The sequence below is a fragment of the Empidonax traillii genome, unplaced genomic scaffold, assembly GCF_003031625.1.
Source record: "Empidonax traillii isolate 1590-97213 ecotype Southwest subspecies unplaced genomic scaffold, ASM303162v1 scaffold119:size1479319, whole genome shotgun sequence".
Classification (NCBI taxonomy): domain Eukaryota; kingdom Metazoa; phylum Chordata; class Aves; order Passeriformes; family Tyrannidae; genus Empidonax; species Empidonax traillii.
In genome coordinates, this window is record NW_020955312.1 from 1,090,900 (window position 1) to 1,110,002 (window position 19,103).

General features: G+C 40.1%; 2 protein-coding genes across 4 annotated transcripts in view; one reads left to right on the forward strand and one right to left on the reverse strand.

Moving 5' to 3' along the window:
* CCDC178 (coiled-coil domain containing 178) overlaps positions 1–9,643 on the reverse strand; it is a 182,995-nt gene extending 173,352 nt beyond the window's left edge. Inside the window, 1 exon segment of the mRNA XM_027883171.1 lies at positions 9,572–9,643. Within this exon segment, the coding sequence (XP_027738972.1) occupies positions 9,572–9,643 (72 nt within the window).
* A 1,082-nt stretch (positions 9,644–10,725) lies between these two features.
* The window catches only part of ASXL3 (ASXL transcriptional regulator 3), a 128,158-nt gene continuing 119,780 nt past the window's right edge, over positions 10,726–19,103 (forward strand). The window contains exon 1 of one of the 3 annotated variants that reach the window (XM_027883144.1): positions 10,726–10,951. In XM_027883144.1, the coding sequence (XP_027738945.1) occupies positions 10,898–10,951 (54 nt within the window). In that variant the 5' untranslated portion in view covers positions 10,726–10,897. Of the gene's footprint in view, positions 10,952–11,392; positions 11,418–19,103 lie in introns of those variants that run through there. The other 2 variants (XM_027883145.1, XM_027883146.1) reach the window with 2 other exon arrangements.

A 19,103-nucleotide genomic window follows, 5' to 3' on the forward strand; every position in this document is an offset into this window, starting at 1 on the left:
CCATTTACTGTATAAAGAAATATATATTAATTCTTTCATATGGTAGCCTGAGAGACCAAACCAAGATCAGGTTTCCTCTTTATTCCATGATGCATACATACCAAGAGATTTTCAGTCCCTGTTCTGACAAGCTTTCAATTTGAATAAGCAAGGAAGACAAATGGAGGAAGAAATTAAATATTAATATCTCTAGTTTGAGATGGAGAACTGTGCTAGAGAAAAAAACAACTGACATTCTGGGACTGAAAGGCCGGAGCACTCAGGATCTGAGTGTACAGTTTCTGCGATAGTGCAGCATCTCGATCTGAACATTTTCTTTCTTCTACACCTCACAAGATTTCACATATGATACTTCTTAAACCAAATCTGGTTTGTAGTCCTGACTACAGCGACCACAGTTTTGCTTGTTCAGACCAGAATAACCATCCTACATTTATTTTGGAACTTGAAACTCTTGTTCCAACCTCTTCCCAACAGAAGAAATGCCAAAGGAAAAGAATGTTTTAATGACATATGGATAACCACAACAGTAAAGCTAAAGTAATTTTATGTGAAACTTGATCTTATGAAAGAAAATGTGTATATTTTATCTAGCTTATTCACTATTCTAAAATGTATAACTACATTAAAGTACATAAATAAGATAATACCATCCTATTTTTCAGAAGTAGAGATGGAGTATTAAGTGCCTTGCTAAATTCTTTGATTACAAGTAGACTGTTTTCTTACAGTAAATCACTAAATGTAACCATGAGTCCCATTGTACTCTGCTTGCTACCTTTAAGGTAGAGTTTTAGGTGCCTTACCTGGCTGTTCACAGAAGGCACACTCAGAAGTAACGTGGTAGCAAGCATGTGTGGAACGGGCAGCTCAACAAGCAGGCTCCATGGGAGTTCATATATTTCCCAAAAAAGAAAATCTCAGGGAAAAGCTTTGGGGTTTGTGACTTTGGATTAAGGCATTCGTGCCTGAGCCTAATTCAGGCATTTGAGCCTTTTCTTGGCCTGTGAGCATGAGAAATATTTCTTAGGATTACCTCATGGATGCATGAAATTAATCCCTTATGTAAACTTTTACAGAACTGGTCTTCAAAACAGTTAATTAGAGGAACAGCGTTGTATACATCTTAGTAACCTTAGACTAATCCTGATGCAAAAAACTGAAAATGAACCATTTTTCTTTGAAATTGCTGAATTCACTTATAGGCTGAGTGGACCTGGGATAGGATGTGGCTGCAGTGTATGGGGTTGGGCTCCTTAGTGAGCACCAGTTAGCTGAAAAATAGCAGTAATCTCTGTCACGTGGTAGATTAAAAACACATCTTCGTATTTTTGCTGTCCATGCTCTTGCATAATAGCTAACATATACTGTCATGCAGCATGCCACGTAAATGTTGTACAGGCTGTGAGCTGGCTCTTTCCTCAAAGACAAATTTCCATCTAAGAATTAAGCCAGTATATGTTGTGTTTAAGGAAGTTTTACAGTAGGCCTTTTGCTTCTGAGCTGTAACACTCATAAATAACAATTTATCTACCCAAAATATAACTGGATTGGTGTAAGTAATGTGTTCATTTCGACAATGCTTATTAATAAAGGGCATTGTCATAAGCTCTGCAAAACTGCTTGTAATGTGCTCCTTTTACCAGTTACATTGATTTTTATAAATAACCAATTTAGACTTTTTAAATCAAATAAAGGCTACTTTTTTTTGTATAAAAATTCTTTTATTTTTGGTGTATGTAAATGGCTGGCTTTCATAAAGGCAGGGTACATGCTGTGCATGCAGAATATTATTCTTTTGCAACCATTTTCAGTAATTATGCATAACCATTTTCTTTCCTTTTCCATAAGTTGTAGCAGGATGAATGCAGCAAATTATAAGGTTATCTTAATCGTCTCTTAAATGTAAATTGAGTAGACCAACCTAGTCATCTATAAAGGCAGTTATCAGAAATGATACTCTCCTGTTAAAAACATGTGTTAGATTCTTTCATTTCCCCAAATAACTCCCTTACAGGTTTTCCCCCTTATAATTACTCAGTAGAACCTAAAAGCCAGCTATTTGAAGTGATTGATCTAAAAAGCTCACAGTCCACAAACCTTTATTATAAATTGCATGCTTACTTATAATCTGCCTTGTAACCTTTACTTCCTGTCCCTGTCCTAGCCTCAGGCTCTGAAAAGAGGAATCATCTGCCATGCAAATCCTTAAATTTTCCAAATTAGCCTTCCAGTAACTTGTCATAATTTATTGAAAGCGTTTCCAATCCATAAACTTCACAAGGGCCACATAAAATCCAGTGTATTTATGTAGTTAACTAGCAGTACTGACAGTGAACATCCACAGGTATAAATTCTTCTAAAGAACGTAGAAAATCATCTGTGTTTGAGTTAAATTAATTTTTAAATGGTTGCTTAAAATTAACTTTCGTACCTTTATAAACTCACATATTTAAAAGGATGCTTAAAAAAATAGGTGGAGGTTAGAGAGCTAAAAAATTAATTTCCATGTTATCCCAATATCTTACTACATGACCTTTTACTAGAAAAGTGCTACATTCACTTTTGCTTTTTTAATAATTTACAAAGAAACAGCAGATCCAGACATCATAGGTATGTGTCTCCTCCACCTGCCCTCTGCAATTCAGCAAAATAGTTTCCAGTCTATGTATCACCTGCTGCCATGTTGTAAGCCTGGTTCTACTAATGTTTAAATATTTCCTTAACGCAACTAGTCTCATGAACTTCAGTGGGCTATTCACATATTTCAAACTGAAAAATGTATAGAACTGGGAATACTCCGGCCTTCATACTTCCCCTTGCTTTGAACTGAAATACCATTGGGTGGGTCAATACATACTAACTGAACTGTGGTATGTCATATGCTCAGTATTGATGTTATATCTTGATTTAATTTTGTAGCCCATAATGAGCATGATGAACTGTACATATGAATAGAAATGAAAGTTTTACTTCTTAACTATAATGGGAAATTCTTTCTCACAAGAGGTAAAAGGTGGTATGAAATATTAATTTTCTTTATTTCTTAAAGGTCTAAGTGATCTGTGGTTGAACGGCTGGAGCATAGAAAATGGATGGCTCACAGGAATAGAATTGTCCTAGCATGAGCATAAGTTTATCTGAGATATATAGCAGAGAGTAGCTGAGGATGAAAACAGAAAAATGACTGAAGAAATCAAGCACCAAAAACTCCAACATTAAAATTTTTAACCTCATTGTTCTGAATATCATGTTTTTAATTAAGACTGTCGGTTTCTTGTGTGATATATATATATGTGTGTATATATATATATATATATATATATACTGTTTTTGTTGAGATGCCTACAAATTAATGTTTGATGTGGTTACCCCACTACATTCACACTCCCAAAGACTAGTCTCTGCCACAAATCACAATACAGACATTTTTACAAATAATAAGAAAATACTGTCATTTGAATAACTATGTTATTTGGTTTCTATTATTTTTAGGCTCAAATAGCTAATATAATACAATGTAAAATGGCACTGGTGCTGCAAGTACTGGTGTGAATGGGGTGTCTTGCAGAGCTGGGGCCTTGATCAGCAGAATTACAGAATAACAGAACCATTAAGGTTGGAAAAGACCTCCAAGATCATTGAGTCAACCTCTGATTGAATACCTCTATGCCAACTAAACCATAGAACTAAGTGCCATGTCCAGTCATTTCTTGAACACCTCCAGGGATGGTGACTCCACCACTTCCCTGGGCAGTCCACTGCAATGCTTAAAAACACTTTCCATGAAGAAATTCTTCCTAATGTCCAAACTGAACCTCCTTTGGTGCAGCCTGAGGCTATGCTGTCTTGTCACTAGTTGACTGGGAGAAGACATCAACACCAATCTTGCTTCCTTTCCTACAGATTAAACAGCTCCAACTTCCTCAGCTGCTCCTCATATGACTTACTCTGTAGAACCTTCATGAGCCTTTTTGCCCTTCTCTGGACATGTTCCAGCACCTCAGTGTCTTTCTTTGCTCCAAAAATGCACAAATTTCTAACTTCAGGAGAGAAGATGGTTGTTCTTCCTGCAGAACTGGCACAGCTTCAATAGAGAAATGTAATGTAATACGTCTAGGCCAGAATTGTTTATTGACCTGCACTGAAGCATCATATGATGTGTGGGATAACTGATGGTTCTTCTCACAGCCATAAAGGAGCATCAAAGGAGAAACCCACCACCACATCTGCAGCAAGAATCTTGATTAAAATTCCCCAAACTGAAGTTGCTTTTTCATATCAGTGCACCTGAGAAATGCCCTCTGCCATTTTGCACCAATACTGCATGAACCATATTCTTCTTCTTGGTGAGAAGTCCGCAGTGCTAATAAACTAATATTTTATTTCTCTGCTATTTTTTGTTATTGTCTAAAAGTTTCTGATCCGTGAAGATAGTTACCTGCAAGTAGCAAAAGGTTGACCAGAGTGATTCATTTATTTGTCTTATAATGCAGATAAGTTAAGGGAAAGCAATCTATTATGCAAAAAAATTCAAAATATTTCTAAGTTGCCCTTGGCAAGCAGGTGCAAACTTATGCCAAAGATAGCTTATATGTATGTAGTCTTTTACTCCCAAAAAGCTTGAGTGACAACCTTAACTCAGACTCCCCTTTTTGCTGGATTCCAGGGGTTTGCACTTACAAAGCCAAATTTGAATTGCAGATCTGTAGTACAACAATGATCTTTATTACTCTTCTTGCTGTTGGACTGTGTGTTTTGTATCTGATTGTGTTATTACAGCAGGTTTAGAGATCCTCAACCTAGCAACATTTAGCTCAATGTGTGTAGCTCTCAAGGCATTAGTTTAGGAAATTAATTATGTGATTAGACGGCAGGTTATTGCTTAAACTTGTAATTAATCAATCGAGAAGGTCTTCCAAGCTTTTTTAGTTTTTTCCTTTTTTTTTTTTTTCTTTTTCAGGTTAGCCATGAAGTCTCTTTTAAAATTCTTCTTAAAATTCTAGTTCTTCATCAGCTTCACCATAACTTGATGATGACCGTTCATATACATTTTCAGAAAAAAAAATTACTCATCATAAGAAGTTAAATGGCACTAATTCTTATAGCTTTCATTTTTGGCTGAAAACAGATAAGAAAGCAATTGTAAATGCTCTGTTTGGTCGTTTTATGATTGTCTACTACAGAGAGAGAGCTAGATAGCTGAAATAACTGCCTAAGGGGTCTGTGATATCAGTCATACACAGAAAAAAAGTGCAAGGAGTAGGCTGTAATGGTACTGCATGAGTCACTTGTCTTAACTTCAATAAGTATTAAGCTTCAGTCCTTCATATCACGTTCTGGCCATGAGTACTTGTCTTGTAATTGTCGGTTTGCTGTGACAACTTGAGACTTATCATAAGCATGTTGTACAAATTCTGCTTGCAATTCCTCTAGTACACATTCACAATTCCTTGAAATTCCATATAACTTGAAGTGATATTTCATTACGTATCTATCTTGTGGGTGAAGCTCATTCTGAAGGCTGAAATATGGAATTAGAATAGCATCCATGCATCTCGAATTCCTGAATCACTTTCTAGATAGGAAGATATGCAATTTCTGTTAAATCAGACACTGCAAGTAAACAGTTTCAAATTTTTCTCCTGTAATTGCATATTTATAACCCATGCAGCAACTTCCATATAATCATCTAGATAAGCATCTAAAAAAGAGCAGATGAGATAAGATATCAGCTGCTGTGGTTTTGATTTGACTAAACTGTGTCATATAAAAATGAAAGTAATCTTGTGAGCTATCTGCAGACAGTTTCTGCTCCTCTGAGGTTTACAGAACTGCCCGAAGGTGTGATCTGTATGCAGTTGGAGTGCAATGCCTCAGAGGCAGGTTCCCTACTCTTCTGTTGTGTATGCAAAAAGAAACGCTTTCTTTCCAACATTTTTTATGGTATCTTTTAAACTGTTCATGTTTCAAAGACAATGGTCTTCTCATAGAAATTGTCCCCATGGATTTGGAAAAGGGTGGCTCCATATCTGTAGTATGAAAAAAAGATGGCAAGCATGGCTGAGGGAAGGGCTGCCTGGAGGTGGTTTGGAAGGTGACTGCATGATAAGCTGTCCATGCTGGGGGTATCACTGCTCACCTGTTGGGAGGGCAAAGTGGACCTCAGGTTAGCTGCATACAGGTTTATTAGAGCAGCTGCAATGCCATAAAAAAGACCTGAGTGTTTATTTGGCTGCTGAAGGGCTAGGAGGGAGAAAAGGAAATAACCCTACATTGAGAGTATTTGGCCATTCCTGGTCTGAGATTAAAGTAATGACAATTGTGGTGAACTCTAAAACCAACAGAATAAATTCACAGTCAAACCTTTCATTTTTTGAGAATTTGTAATGGTGAGATATGTCTCAAGTAAATTTGAGATTTTACAGCGCACTGTTATTAATAGTTCTACATGTATTTCACAGTTAGGAATAAATTAGAAAATAATTTAGCTGTACATAAATAATGTACACCTTGATTTGAGACCTGAAAAATATGGTTGTGATTTTTTTTTCTTTTTTGGGAGGGAAGGAAGAGTGAGCTCTTCTACATATTCTATGACTTTTCCAAACCTAAAGAAGAGATGGCATGCTCAAGAAAAGACTACTCTGTTCATCTGATTTAGTATTTACCAAAATTTAACTTTCACCCTCCTGTATCCACATGTTCAAGTGCAGCCTGTAGGGTTTGTTTTTTTCATCAGCTTCAGGAGACTTTCCAAATACAGTAACATGATTCAGATAATATTAGATTCTGAGCTTGTTATTAAGAATTATTAACATATTTGAAAAGCTCTGGATGTTGATTCAGGTCCATATGGCGTATGATTAAAAGAGAACAGTTCCATTAAGTGTAATAAATGCTACGAAACTCAAACTGTCTGGATACTTGGCAATTGACATTCTTTAAATCAAGAGTATAAAACACATTCTATAACTATGACAGTAGTATCTGCAAATGGTTAACTGTCAATCCTTGGCTTTGGTTTCCCTATGTCCACACAAAACCAAATACTCTGGTTTGCTTTCTGTCACCACTGTGCTGACACTAATTTAGAAAATGCAATTTCTCCATTAGTATCATTCTGGGATATTTTTTTAATTATCTTGTTACTCAGCATCTCTTGTTCAATTGTAGTGACTATAATTTCCATTGTAGAAGTGGCACATTAGATTGAATTGCCATGCTGTGAATAAATCATTCTGCACACATATGGCATTTCCATGTACCAGCTGATACTCCTTCTTTTGTAAGAGCTGAAACTGGGATTTGCACTGTAGCAGTGTTTCATAGTATTGAAGCAATGCATATTTATATGTATATATATATACTTGCATAAGTTGTCAAGTTCACAGATAAAAATAAAAATCAACAGTACTTATCAAAAGTAATTTTTCTATGCATGAAACAACAAGAACAGTGTTCTTCAGGCAGCTCACTAGATAATGTCAAGCCTCAAACTTCTATAATATTTCAGGTAAATGCATTCACTGGGTACTGCAGCTTAGAAATCAGCGTTCAATGTTATTTTAGTGTCATATGACTGTTCTACTGACACAAGTAACCGGACACAAATGCATCCATAATAAATAACTGCTTCCATCTGTGGTCAAAAAGTAACATCTGGCACTGTAACATCACATAAATATTGGTTAGGTAAAAATTCATTATATAATTTAATGTACCATCTTTCTGCTGTTTTGCAGGTTATCCAAACTGGTTTACAATGTGCTGTAAATATTTACACACACACATATATACATTTATATGTGCTACATATAACGAGTTTTTAGCCATAGTTCCAACGGCTGCAGTTCGAAGGCAGTTCACTATTTCTCAATTTTGGTATTGCCGATTCAGTTAGAGAAGCAAGAGCCACGATCTCGTGTAGCATCCAACTCATGCAGTAAATACTATCTATAATCAAAAGGAAATGCTTTCTTCCACAAGATGAACTTGACCTTTTTCTGCTGTGCTTCTAGACTTACATATAATTTTTAGTTCCCTTAAAGCAGAACTGCACTGTTCTGTTGAGGCACTTGGTTTCTGTGTATGTTGGCAAACTGTACTGGATTCAGTTACAAGATTTATTGCAGAAAAAATAAATTTCATTTCGTTTGTAAAGATTCTTTTTTTTTTTTTCCCCTCCTCATAATGAAAGCATACAAATACACATCGGCTCTCTGCTCTGATACAGGAAACAGCACAAGTGGTTTCCTTTCTCCAGCAAAGGCAGTGTCACTGTCAGTATGTAATTCCCAACCATTTTCATGTGAACTACAGAAGCAACTTACACATCCAAGTTGGATGGGGCTCTGAGCAACCTGGTCTAGTAAGAGGTGTCCCTGCCCATGGCAGGGTGGTTGGAGTTCGGTCATCTTTAAGGGTCTTTCCAACCCAAACAATTCCACAACTCTATGAACTTATGAGCACATGGACTGTGTAGGAATGATGTAAATAAAATAAATGACAGCGCAACACTGGTCTTGTTTATTCACCACCTGAATTGAAACTATGTAATACTAAAAAGATTATTCCAGTTGTCCATAGAAATACCAAATGAAAGTCTAATCCTGACTGCAGCAAGCAATAGTACAAACCAACTGAACCAAACAAAAAAATCCACATAGTCAGATTAGCTTAAGGAGCTCACTGAACTTCTTTTTCCTGACAAATGTCTGTCCAACAACAACCCTGCAACACCACAGGTCTCATGAGTAATAGAAGTTAATGTTATGTACATGAAGCAGGTACCTGTGAATAGATAGGAACTAATGCAGAATATTTATTTAAGACTTAATAACAGCTAGTTATGATGAGAGTGACTGATAAACCTGCCTGAGCTTTTTTGTTTTGTTGGAGCTTCAATATTTAAAACAGCGGGAGTATTTCAAAGGCAGTTTAAGTGAGGTACTTAATTATTACAGAGTTAGGATTTTAGCATGGGAAACAAAATGTGAATAAAACCTGTATGGTTTGGAATAAAAATCTACTAAAGGTGAGGAAATGCAAAGGGGAAAAAATGGAACTAGGAAAGACACAGAAAGGCTGAAAATAAAGTCAAAGTAGCAAAACATAGACAAAGAAGTGATACTAATAGCAAGCATTTCCTTTCTAAATGTTACTAAGGTGAGAAAGAAGGCATTCAGTAAATAAGAAAGGAATATGTAGCTGTTTCGACAACTGGATGATTGTAAAATTTTTACACGACCTCACTGCTGAACCTGAAACATTGCAGTTGCAACAATATTTTTCTCAAGAACATTTCTGAGGCATACTCAAATCCTCTGATCAGTACTATAGAGCCTGGAATCAAAACAAAATTTAGAAGCAGCTGTTTTATTGGAATTTTGTTTTGCTAATGTTTTTGTTTAAGTGGGAGTGAATTTTGAAATCTGGAAAGGTGTTTGGTCATGAACTATCTTCCGTGCATCATTTCCCCTTAAAACATAAGGATGGGGAGGAAGGGCAAAACGACCACAGACGATCTGAGTGCTCTTTTTATTAAAGTGTAATGCTATCAGGTTGTTACTTCTGCTTCCTTGAGGAGCTGAAGGTTCTCAGGGTTGCCCCGGTCCTGTTCTTGATAGAAGAGGTTGAGCATTGTCGTAGCTGGGTATGAGTTCCCCCCCCACCCCAAACTGCGTATTTGTGGGAAAAATAAGGTTTAATATTACCAAAGGAACGCGGCAAGGCGGAACACGGGTGCTGCTGAGAAAAGGACTAAGGAGGGATCAGGCACTGAATAGATGGCTACACAAAACCCTGAAAAATTTCTAACTCGTTTTAGTCCAAACAACAAAATACCAAATGTATTTCAAAAATATTCCAAATGCACTTTAATATCTGGACGAGGGGAGTAAATGGGGGAAAAACCCCCTCATCACAATATCCCGCAAATCAGGAAGGTGTGCCAAGCCCCTTCGCTTCGCATTTCGTGGGCATCTTAATCCTCGGTCATCCAATTAAAGAAAACCTCCTTCGGCGGTTTTACGAGCGCAGCACATCAACTCCCTTTGTTTACACACTGGAACAAGATGTTCTTTCCTGTTCCGACAAGAGAAGGAGCTGAGGCGCTAACGCGGGATCGCTGCGAGGTGGCAGGGGCTGGGTTCGGTTCGGCACATTTCGGCAGCGGGACCAGACGGAGCGACGAGGGCACGGTCGGTCACCGCCGGGGCGGGGGGCTGCCCCAGCCGTAAGTAAGTGCCAGCGGGGAGGGCGCGCTCCGGGGGAGGGCCGGGCAGCACTCCGGGCTGGGTGTACGGCCGGCGGCGTGGCCTGAGCCGGGGGCAGGGCGCTGAGGGGGCCGAGGGGCCGCCCCCGCCGCCACCACCCCCGCCCCGGCGGCGCCCCGAGCCGCGTCCCCGGGGAGCCGCCCCGCCCGCCCGCCCGGCGCGGTGCACCACGGGAGTTGTAGGCGGGCGGCGCGGGTCGGCCCGCCATCGCCGTCCCCTGCCCGCCGCCCCCGGCCCGCGGCCGCTCTCGCGAGGCTTCGGGGGCCGGGCGCGCGCTGGGGCGGGGGGCGCCGCCGCCGCCGCCGCCGCCGGGGGGATGTTGGGCGCGGGCGCGGTCCCCCCGCGTGACGTCAGAGTGCATTGTTGTGAGCGCGGCGGAGCATCCCTCAAGCTGTCACAGCTGTGCTGCCGCCGCGGGGAGCCTCCCCCCGCACCTCCGCCCCCTCCGCCGCCTCCTCCGCCTCCGCCCCTCCCGCCCCGGGGGCTCCACAGCTCCGTGTCACCGTATCATTGTCCGCGCGGAACCCCTCCGGGCGCCCCCCTCCCTCCCGCCCCCCTCCCCGGTCCGCCCTCCCCCTCGGCCCCCCCCGCCCCCCGAACCACCTCAATGAGATGCAAACATGAAAGACAAGAGGAAGAAGAAGGACCGCACCTGGGCCGAGGCTGCCCGCCTGGTAGGTGCCGCGGCGGCGGCAGCATTGTGTTTCTGCAGTGCGTGTGTGTGTGTGTATGTATTTATGTATGTGTGAGTGTGTATGTGTGTGTGTGTGCGGTAGGAGCGCGTCCCGCCGCCGCCAGCCCGGCGCGCTGCCCGCCCCGCCGCTTTGTTGCCGGCGGTCGGGGCCGCTGGGGAGGGACGGGAGGGGGGGGAGAGAGTGAGAGAGTGTGTGTGTAAGCCAGACTGAGGGGAAGAGTGTGCGAGGGACTTCGAGCGAGAGGGAGGATGAGGGACGGCGATCCGGGGTGTGTGTGCGAGGAGCGGGAAGGGGCGCGGGAGTGCCCGTGCGGGAGAGAGCGCAGTCGGCGGGAGGGAGCGGGTGCGAGTGCCGGGCTGAGCCCGGCTGGCGGTCCGTGCAGCCCGCGACTCTTCCTCCCGTCCCTGCCTGCCTGGAGAGGAGGAATAGCTGCGTCCCTTCCGCGGTGTGTGCGTGAGGAAATTCCTCTGTTCTTTTCTTCTCTCCTTTTTTTTTTTTTTCGTGAGTGTGTATGTATGTGTGTGTGTGTGTGTGTGTAAATGCCCAGGGATTGTGCTTATCTCTGCGAAGTTCGTGCATCAGATATCCCAAGGAAATCCCTCCTTTTAATGTAGAGAAAAGTGAAATAGCCGGGTATGGCGTTTTCATCCCTTTAGTGCGGACAGGAGGACCGGGGTGAGGGGCGTTAGAGAGAACTCTGTCCTGGGATTTCGCTTCACCCTCTCTACTTCTCCCACCGAGTCTGCAAATATCCAGGGCAATCAAACCCGCTTCTGAAAAGGCTCCGTGGCTCTAGATTGATACTCCATTCCCACTTCATTAAGAAACTGTCTCCCCTACCCTACTGTATCTGTTTTCATGATTCTGTATTACTGTTTGCTAAGTGTAACAGAACACATTGTTTATGTTGTTTTTCCGTTTCAGAGTATGTTCGGGTTCTCTCCATTCTAGGAATTTTAAAAACAATACTTATGCATGGTAAAGCACGAATGGTTGTGCACGTTCGTATGTGTGTCTTCTGCAAAGTTGGGACTGGTTTCAGCTGAGTGTGTAGAAAGATGACGAAGCTGGAAAGATAGGCTGCTGGTTACATTGCTTTTTGTAGCTACACCAACTTTGTCTTTTATTCATCTCTGATACAGACTGAATTGCTTAAGTAACATGCCAGTACTAATGTTACATCTCTTTCTGGTAATTGATAGTGGTATCTTAATACTATTATTTGTATAGTTAATTTATGAAGCACTTTTCTGGTAAAAATGTTTTCACCTTGTTATATGAATTCCTAGATAGGAAGTTCAGCCTCTCTCCTATGTAAATAATTATAAGGTATTAACCACTACCTATAGATGTCTCTGTAAGCTGTATCGAGGTATTCTCGTAGGCTTGGGCAGCACTAAATTCTGATGTGGCTCACTGTACATCCCCCAACATTTTGTAATAATGCAGCATTAGTGAAGATGTTCTGATATGGTGTCGCTACTGTCCGCATGTCTTACTTCTCATGATCTTAACAGAAGTTTCACTGCAGTGAAACACTCACCTTTGCCAGAATAGTTTTGGCAGTGGATGTTGCTACAGTACTTGTTTCTCCATGCTTTAAACTGACAACATGTCAGTTTAAAGATTCAAAAATCTATAAAATACGTCAATTGCTATCCTAACTTTACTCTTTCAAGTTGCTGCTCCAGTTATCACTGTAAGCTGTATTTTGTTTGACAAATGCACATAAAAGGATTTAATGTGTATCGAGTAAAATTGCTATTCCCATGTGGTAGAATACATGGAAAAGTTTAAAGCCTGTGGAGAACAAAGGCTGAGCCATTACTTTGGAGAAGGGCTAAGATTCTTCTTTCATGATGTTGTATTACCTCACATTAGCCACAGAAGAATCATGATTTGCTAAAATCAAGTAAAATGTAAGCTGATACAATGCTGGATAATAAGTGGTGGAGATACACAAGGTCCACATTGTGGTTTTGTCCATCCTCCTGGGGTTGTCAAGTTCTGTAGAGCTTGCCCCAAGTCTGTTATGTGAATGTGTGTTGCTGCTCAGACCAACTGCAGTCTAGCACTGGGCTTTACTACTTTTATGGCCATTTATGTTTGCAAATCACAACAAAAGACTGAAGCCAAAATTGCTGTTCCTTACAGTGTTTAAAGTTTGGACCCTGGTGGTTTGTTATGACTTTGTTTTCTTGGGATTCATCAATAATGTATTACTGCAAGGTTTGATTAAAATCAATTTCTTTTCACAGACAAGTAAACAATGAAGTGATTGATACCTACTCACAAAAAATGACTCATGAGTTACCTAGATCAATATGTTGTAAAGCTGTATGCTGCTGAATTATTTTTAGGAAGAAGAGGGTGAATTAGTACATGCAGCAACTGCATGAATATTTATGTGTTAATTTTTTTACAAAAACCCTTACATTACAACAATATTGGGCTTTCAAAGTGAAGTGCTAAAAAGTATGAAATGCGTGCTAGTTTCCCAAGTATTTTAAGTTCACTCACTAGAGCTGCTGAATTTTGATTTTGTTTTATTTGTTTGTTGTGAGGTTCTGTACTTAATTTTTATACACCTTTCAGACAGCACTGAAGCAGATTTTTGTTTTATGTTTCAACTGTATATACACAGCTGCTATTAGCAGCGCCCAGTAGCTTCCCAAATGCAAATGTTTCTATACTTGCAACATGCCTATGAGGTTAAGTATTTTGACCTCTGCTTTACCCATGCCGAGTTGAGGCATGGAAAGATTAAGTACCTTACTCAAAGCTGTTCAGGAAATCTGTGGGAGAGGTAGTTATGGTACCAACAGCGTCTCTGTAGTAGTTCTGTTTCATGGTCGTAAAATCATCTTCCTTCTGTGGCTACACTTTTGCCTCATTCATTCTCTATTACTACTTCTCTCACAGTAATTATGAGAGAAATTGATATGGTCATCTCTCTGTATTCAATCTATATTGAAACTCATAATGCACCATGTAATAGTTACGGATAAAAAGGAGTACAAAAACTGGACTTGAGCCTGAAATCGTTACACAGCTCTCCAATTCCCACATTCACAATGAAAAAAGGAGCAGTACTTCAGAAAAATATATTACATGGCAGTCTTAAAATACATTGTAACTTGGAAGTGGTGAGGCTCCAGTGATAGTGTTGTATTTACTAATTTTTAGTATTTGATTAAGGGGTCTTTGAAAATTTAAGTTCCTGCAATGCAGTGTTTTTTCAAGCTGTTCTCTTAATTTTTAAAACATAAGCAGGAAAGGGCTGCCCTTATATTAATCTCTTGCTGTAAATACCATGTATGCGATACAGGCAGTAAAGCAGGAACCACTGGCATGTCCTGTATCAGAACTTGCGTTTTATGGAAGAAGTCTCCTGCAGAGAGTTGAATCTTTCTGTCTGCGACACGCTGCTTTTCTCCTCGTGCAAGTCTGCTTATCTTAGGGCAAGGCATAGCCCAGCTTACAAGCATTCCTGAGAAATGAACGCATGTGCAGGATCAATGGAATGGTGGCATACCACTAACAGTTCATGTTACAGAACCCATTTTGTAGAACACACATTTTTATGGACAAAGTTGCAACCTGTCTTTGCAACCTGCCAAAGGGCATATCTTTGATGTAGACCTGATATGTCAACTTTGTACTTTGCAGCAGACTACAGCAGTGCTTATGTATGACCCCGGCATTATCTCCATGTGAGTTTTCTGCTCTTTGTGTCTGATAGACTAAGATAGAACACTTAAAAGAACAAAAGAAAATCTTTCAAGGAAGGAGGAGAAACATCCTGTCTTTTAGTTGATCCTCATTTGTTGTAACGGTATTGTTGCTTTCTGGTCATACATGGAACTCATTAAAATTGAAAAGAAAGGTTAAACACTTGAGTAGTTAAAGCAATTTGTAGTGATTCCTTTCAGTTGAAAAAACTTTTATACATTTAGTTTCACAAGAACTCTCTCAAGCTGTTACTTAAAGTCCTGAAATAGTGAATTCTGCCTCTTAATAATTGTATGCCATAAAATTCTGCATAAAAAATAGTGAAATGAAAAATACTGAGACCGAAACGTGCTGAAGGATACTCTGCCACACAAGTGGCAAGTAGGTTTTAAGTAAGTTGCAGTGATCCAACTTTTATTGTTTGACTTCTAGACATGATCCTTTTGTTATTTGTAGAAGGGGGAAAGAGGCCTGAACAAAATGAGTGGAGGTTGCTCACTTCGGGAATGCAGAGCTGAGAAGCACAGATCATCTGCCTATGAAGGGCGATAGTTTATGGCAACATTTAAAAAGGATTTTTTCCTTTTCTGAATAACTTGCCCTTATTATTACCCTTTCCTGTAAGTTGTATTTTGAAACACAGTTCAGTCCAGTCTCTGCAACTAGCTGACCATAAAGCTGAAGAAAATCCCAAGAATGAGAACGGTAGTGCTTGTTTGGTTATTCGTGTGTTGGATTGCCTCTCTAGTATTTTTGTTCTTCTCCAAATTTTGTTCTGAAAGAAAGGTTTTCCTTGTGTTCTTGAAGACTTGTGTGCTTACGGTGCTATGAAGAGTCCTTGTGGTTCAGGTGACGTGTGCATATTGGGTGCCTAATATTCATATCTAAATTCTTGTGTTTTTTACAGTAGTCTCCTGGCTGGATCCAGCTTTTAATTGAGAGCTATTCGCTTGCTCTTGTAAACTTTAAGAAAATTATACCAATTAATTAAGGAAGCCGATGACGGAAAAAACCATGAAGAATAACAAAAGCCCATTAGAATTGTTAGCTTGCATGCTTGCTGTTTAATGTGGCTGGCTGTCCAAAAGCTGATTGTTGCTTCATCTGGTATGCTGAGATAATATAGTTGAAACAGATCATATTGCAGTATGGAAATATTTTTGTATTACATGTTCATATTTGAAGACTGAAAATGAAACAAAAAAGTAAAAGAGTAACGTCTGTGTAGCTAGACCAGTGATGATAATCCCTTTGACTTTTATGTTGTCTTTGCTTTTGTTACTATAAATAGCATTTTAAAGCATTGTGTGAAAGGAGCTTCGTGTATCTTTAAAAACGGGAGATTTGACATAACTTTGTTTTATGGTATTAAGGATTTCTTTGTTGTTGGCTTAACAGAGACCTAGTATTATTTCCATATTTGTTCCAAGTTAATTCTTTTTCAGACATGCAGAAACATTGTGGCTTGGGAAGTTTTGATGGCCTTTCCCTTTGATCCACAATCAATGCTGCTTTGAAGAGCTATATTTTACTTTGGTTTGCTCTAGGGTTTCCTTCAGTTTGTTTTATTCAAAGTAATTTTTGCACTTGTTAGACAAGGTTGAACCTGCAGTTATTTTTTTCCTACCTTCTTGGTAGTTTTTTTTGTTAGCATGAAATAACATTATTAAAAAGCATAGGTTTAATATTTTTTATTTTAAAAGGTGATCTACAAACAAATTAGGAATTTCATCTATTACAGCTTACCTTTTGCATTTTTCTAGGGTAGATAGAGAGAAATGAGATTTTAAGTCTTTGTCTTGAGACAGCCCTTTAACAGACCTTTAGGTTCCTGTAGGCAGGAAGCTGACCCAGGAATGGGACCTGCTTTCAGTAATGTCACTTTACTTCTATCAAAGCAGGATTACATAGGAGAATACCTTTACAGGAACCTAAATATGAACATTCCTCAAGAGTGTGAAGGCGTTCTCAGTGCCTTAAGGTATGATTTAATGCTTAGTGAATCTTTCCAGTGTCTTCTGACTTGCTTTTCGCTGTAGAAGAGCCAGTATTTTCCTGACATACAGCACGTTTCTGTTGAAGCAACTGATGTGTTTTTTCTTCTTCCAGTAGATTTGGTCAGTTTAATGTGAAACCTGTGGAACCACAGTGAACTAGTTTCCACTTACCACACCCAGCTCACCCTTCACAGCTAGGTTCCTTTGGATTTGCTAGCCCAGTCCACCACTTCCCTGGATCAAAACATGTCATTGCAGCATCCTAGTCTGGACCAAGTAGCATGCTGTCCTCAAGGTGAAAAGCCACAAACTTACTGTGCTTCCTGCGGGAACTTTTCTTTGTTCTTTATACTGTGATCAGCAGTCACATGGAGAGTCATTTGCTAAACTTGACCTCTTGGCTTTGGAGTAATAGGGTTTGTTCAGTTTTTTTTCTTCTCTTTTTAATGTTGTAAAATTCAAGGTGTTTTCCCTTTTGCTAGGTATGATGATGATAATAATCTTGGTGTTCCCTGTAAATAGCAATAATTAAATAGAGGCTTCCTTTTGGGCTACCAAGACCTTGGAGATGATGTAATTAGTGGAAATTATTTCATTATGGTTCCATGGGTTCCACTAGGAACGGAGCAAATCCACCTTCTGAGAAACTTGCAGAGCAGAGGAATCAAACACCTTAGCCTTCACTCTGGGTCAGCTTCCAGTGTAAAGGCAGAACAATAAGCAGCACATTCTGGTGCAGCCCATTTACTCATCCTTTTAGTGCAGGTAGCAAATCCTGATGCTGCAGTGCAAGTGCAACAGTATGTTCATACGTGGCCCATCTAATCACTTGCCAACTTTGAATGACAGTTACTCTCCCTCCATATCATTGGTGTACTGTTCCTCTGAGGCTGCTCTGTCTTTGCAAGATCCTGCTAGAAAGTTTTCTGTTGCTGGAGTTGCTTTCTTGGGAGGAGATGTACTTGCTGGAAGCGGAAAAACAGTAGAGAGGTGTCTGCTGATTAGCCTGCAGCTAATCTTAGTTTGAAGGAATGACCTATGACTTTCAGAATGGTGGTAGTGCTTTAGCACAGACATCATGAGTGTCAGGAGACAGTTAATAAGCCATCTGGCAGTGCATGCTGTCGTCCTGGAGCTTCTTTGGTCTCTGCACTGACTGTGATTGGGGGTGGCGCTTGGTGTTGAAGGGGTCTAGAGCAGCTCCATCCACTTTGGTTCAAGCAAGTTCTGGTGTTTCTGACGTTGGAACAGGAATCTCTGGCTCATCTGATGTTTCCATCCTTTGACTGTTAACAGTTCAGCTCTTTCTAATCGCTTGAGCTCAGCAGGACAAAATCTGTGTGGACCCTGGTACATAACTTTCCTCAATATTGGAGGACGTTTTACAGGAGTTTTTTAACATACGGCATGCAGCTGTTAGATTACAGGTTATGACTCTCATGTGGCCTCCTGTACCTCAGGTGTCTGAAAAGACTTGCTTTGTAGTGCAGCATTGAGTTTAGTTTTTGTCTGACAGCATCTGGCAGGATCAGCAACCGCAGTTCAGTCTGTTGCTCTGGAATCATCAGACTCATCAGAGGCTTGGGCTGTAGTTCTCTGTAGAAGACATTCCACGTCATGCCCTAGATTATTATTCACAATTTTGGAACATCAGAATGTAATTTATTTAAAAGGCACGTATTACATGCTCTGTTTTAGAACTTGTCTTCCTATACACATAGATTGGTCTAGCCAAGCCTGGGATGATGAGAATTGCCTCACTGCTTGTAGAGGCTCAGCTTTAGAGATCATTATCCTGTGGGTGACAGTTGCATCCTATAAAGCATAATCTGACTTACAGGTAACAACATTTCCTAAATCTCTACAACTTTGGAAGTGCTCCTTGAGAGACAAGATCTTGAGCTACTAGATTATTTGTTTCAGAGAACTCAAAGCTATTTTCTTTCTTTCTTTCTTCTGATCTTGCCTAAGTATAGACAGGATCAGGAATTTAGTGAAGCAGTCATTCTAGTCCAGGTTTGTTTGTTTTATTCTAGTTAGCTTTCTGTGTAACTTGATGTCTAGAGAGGGAAAAGAGTCTTAACTGAAGTAGATCTCAAACACTGAAGGTCAAAGTTTTACTCCATTTCAGCTGATACTTAGCAGGCTAGAGAGCCTGCCTAACTCTGTGTAGTGGTTCACATAGTTGGAGTTGGTGAGATGCCTTGTGAAATGTCCAGACTCTAGTAAATCAGAGTCAACTTTCATGTTCTGTATGATTTGTTTTTATTTTTGTGACTTGAACCTTCTTTTATATAAGATGAGGCTTTACCACTATCGTATTGCCAAAATACTTAACCTCATTCTTCATTAAGTGTTAACTTTCTGGTTTGATTATTTTTCTTTCTGTTCCATCAGTTGTA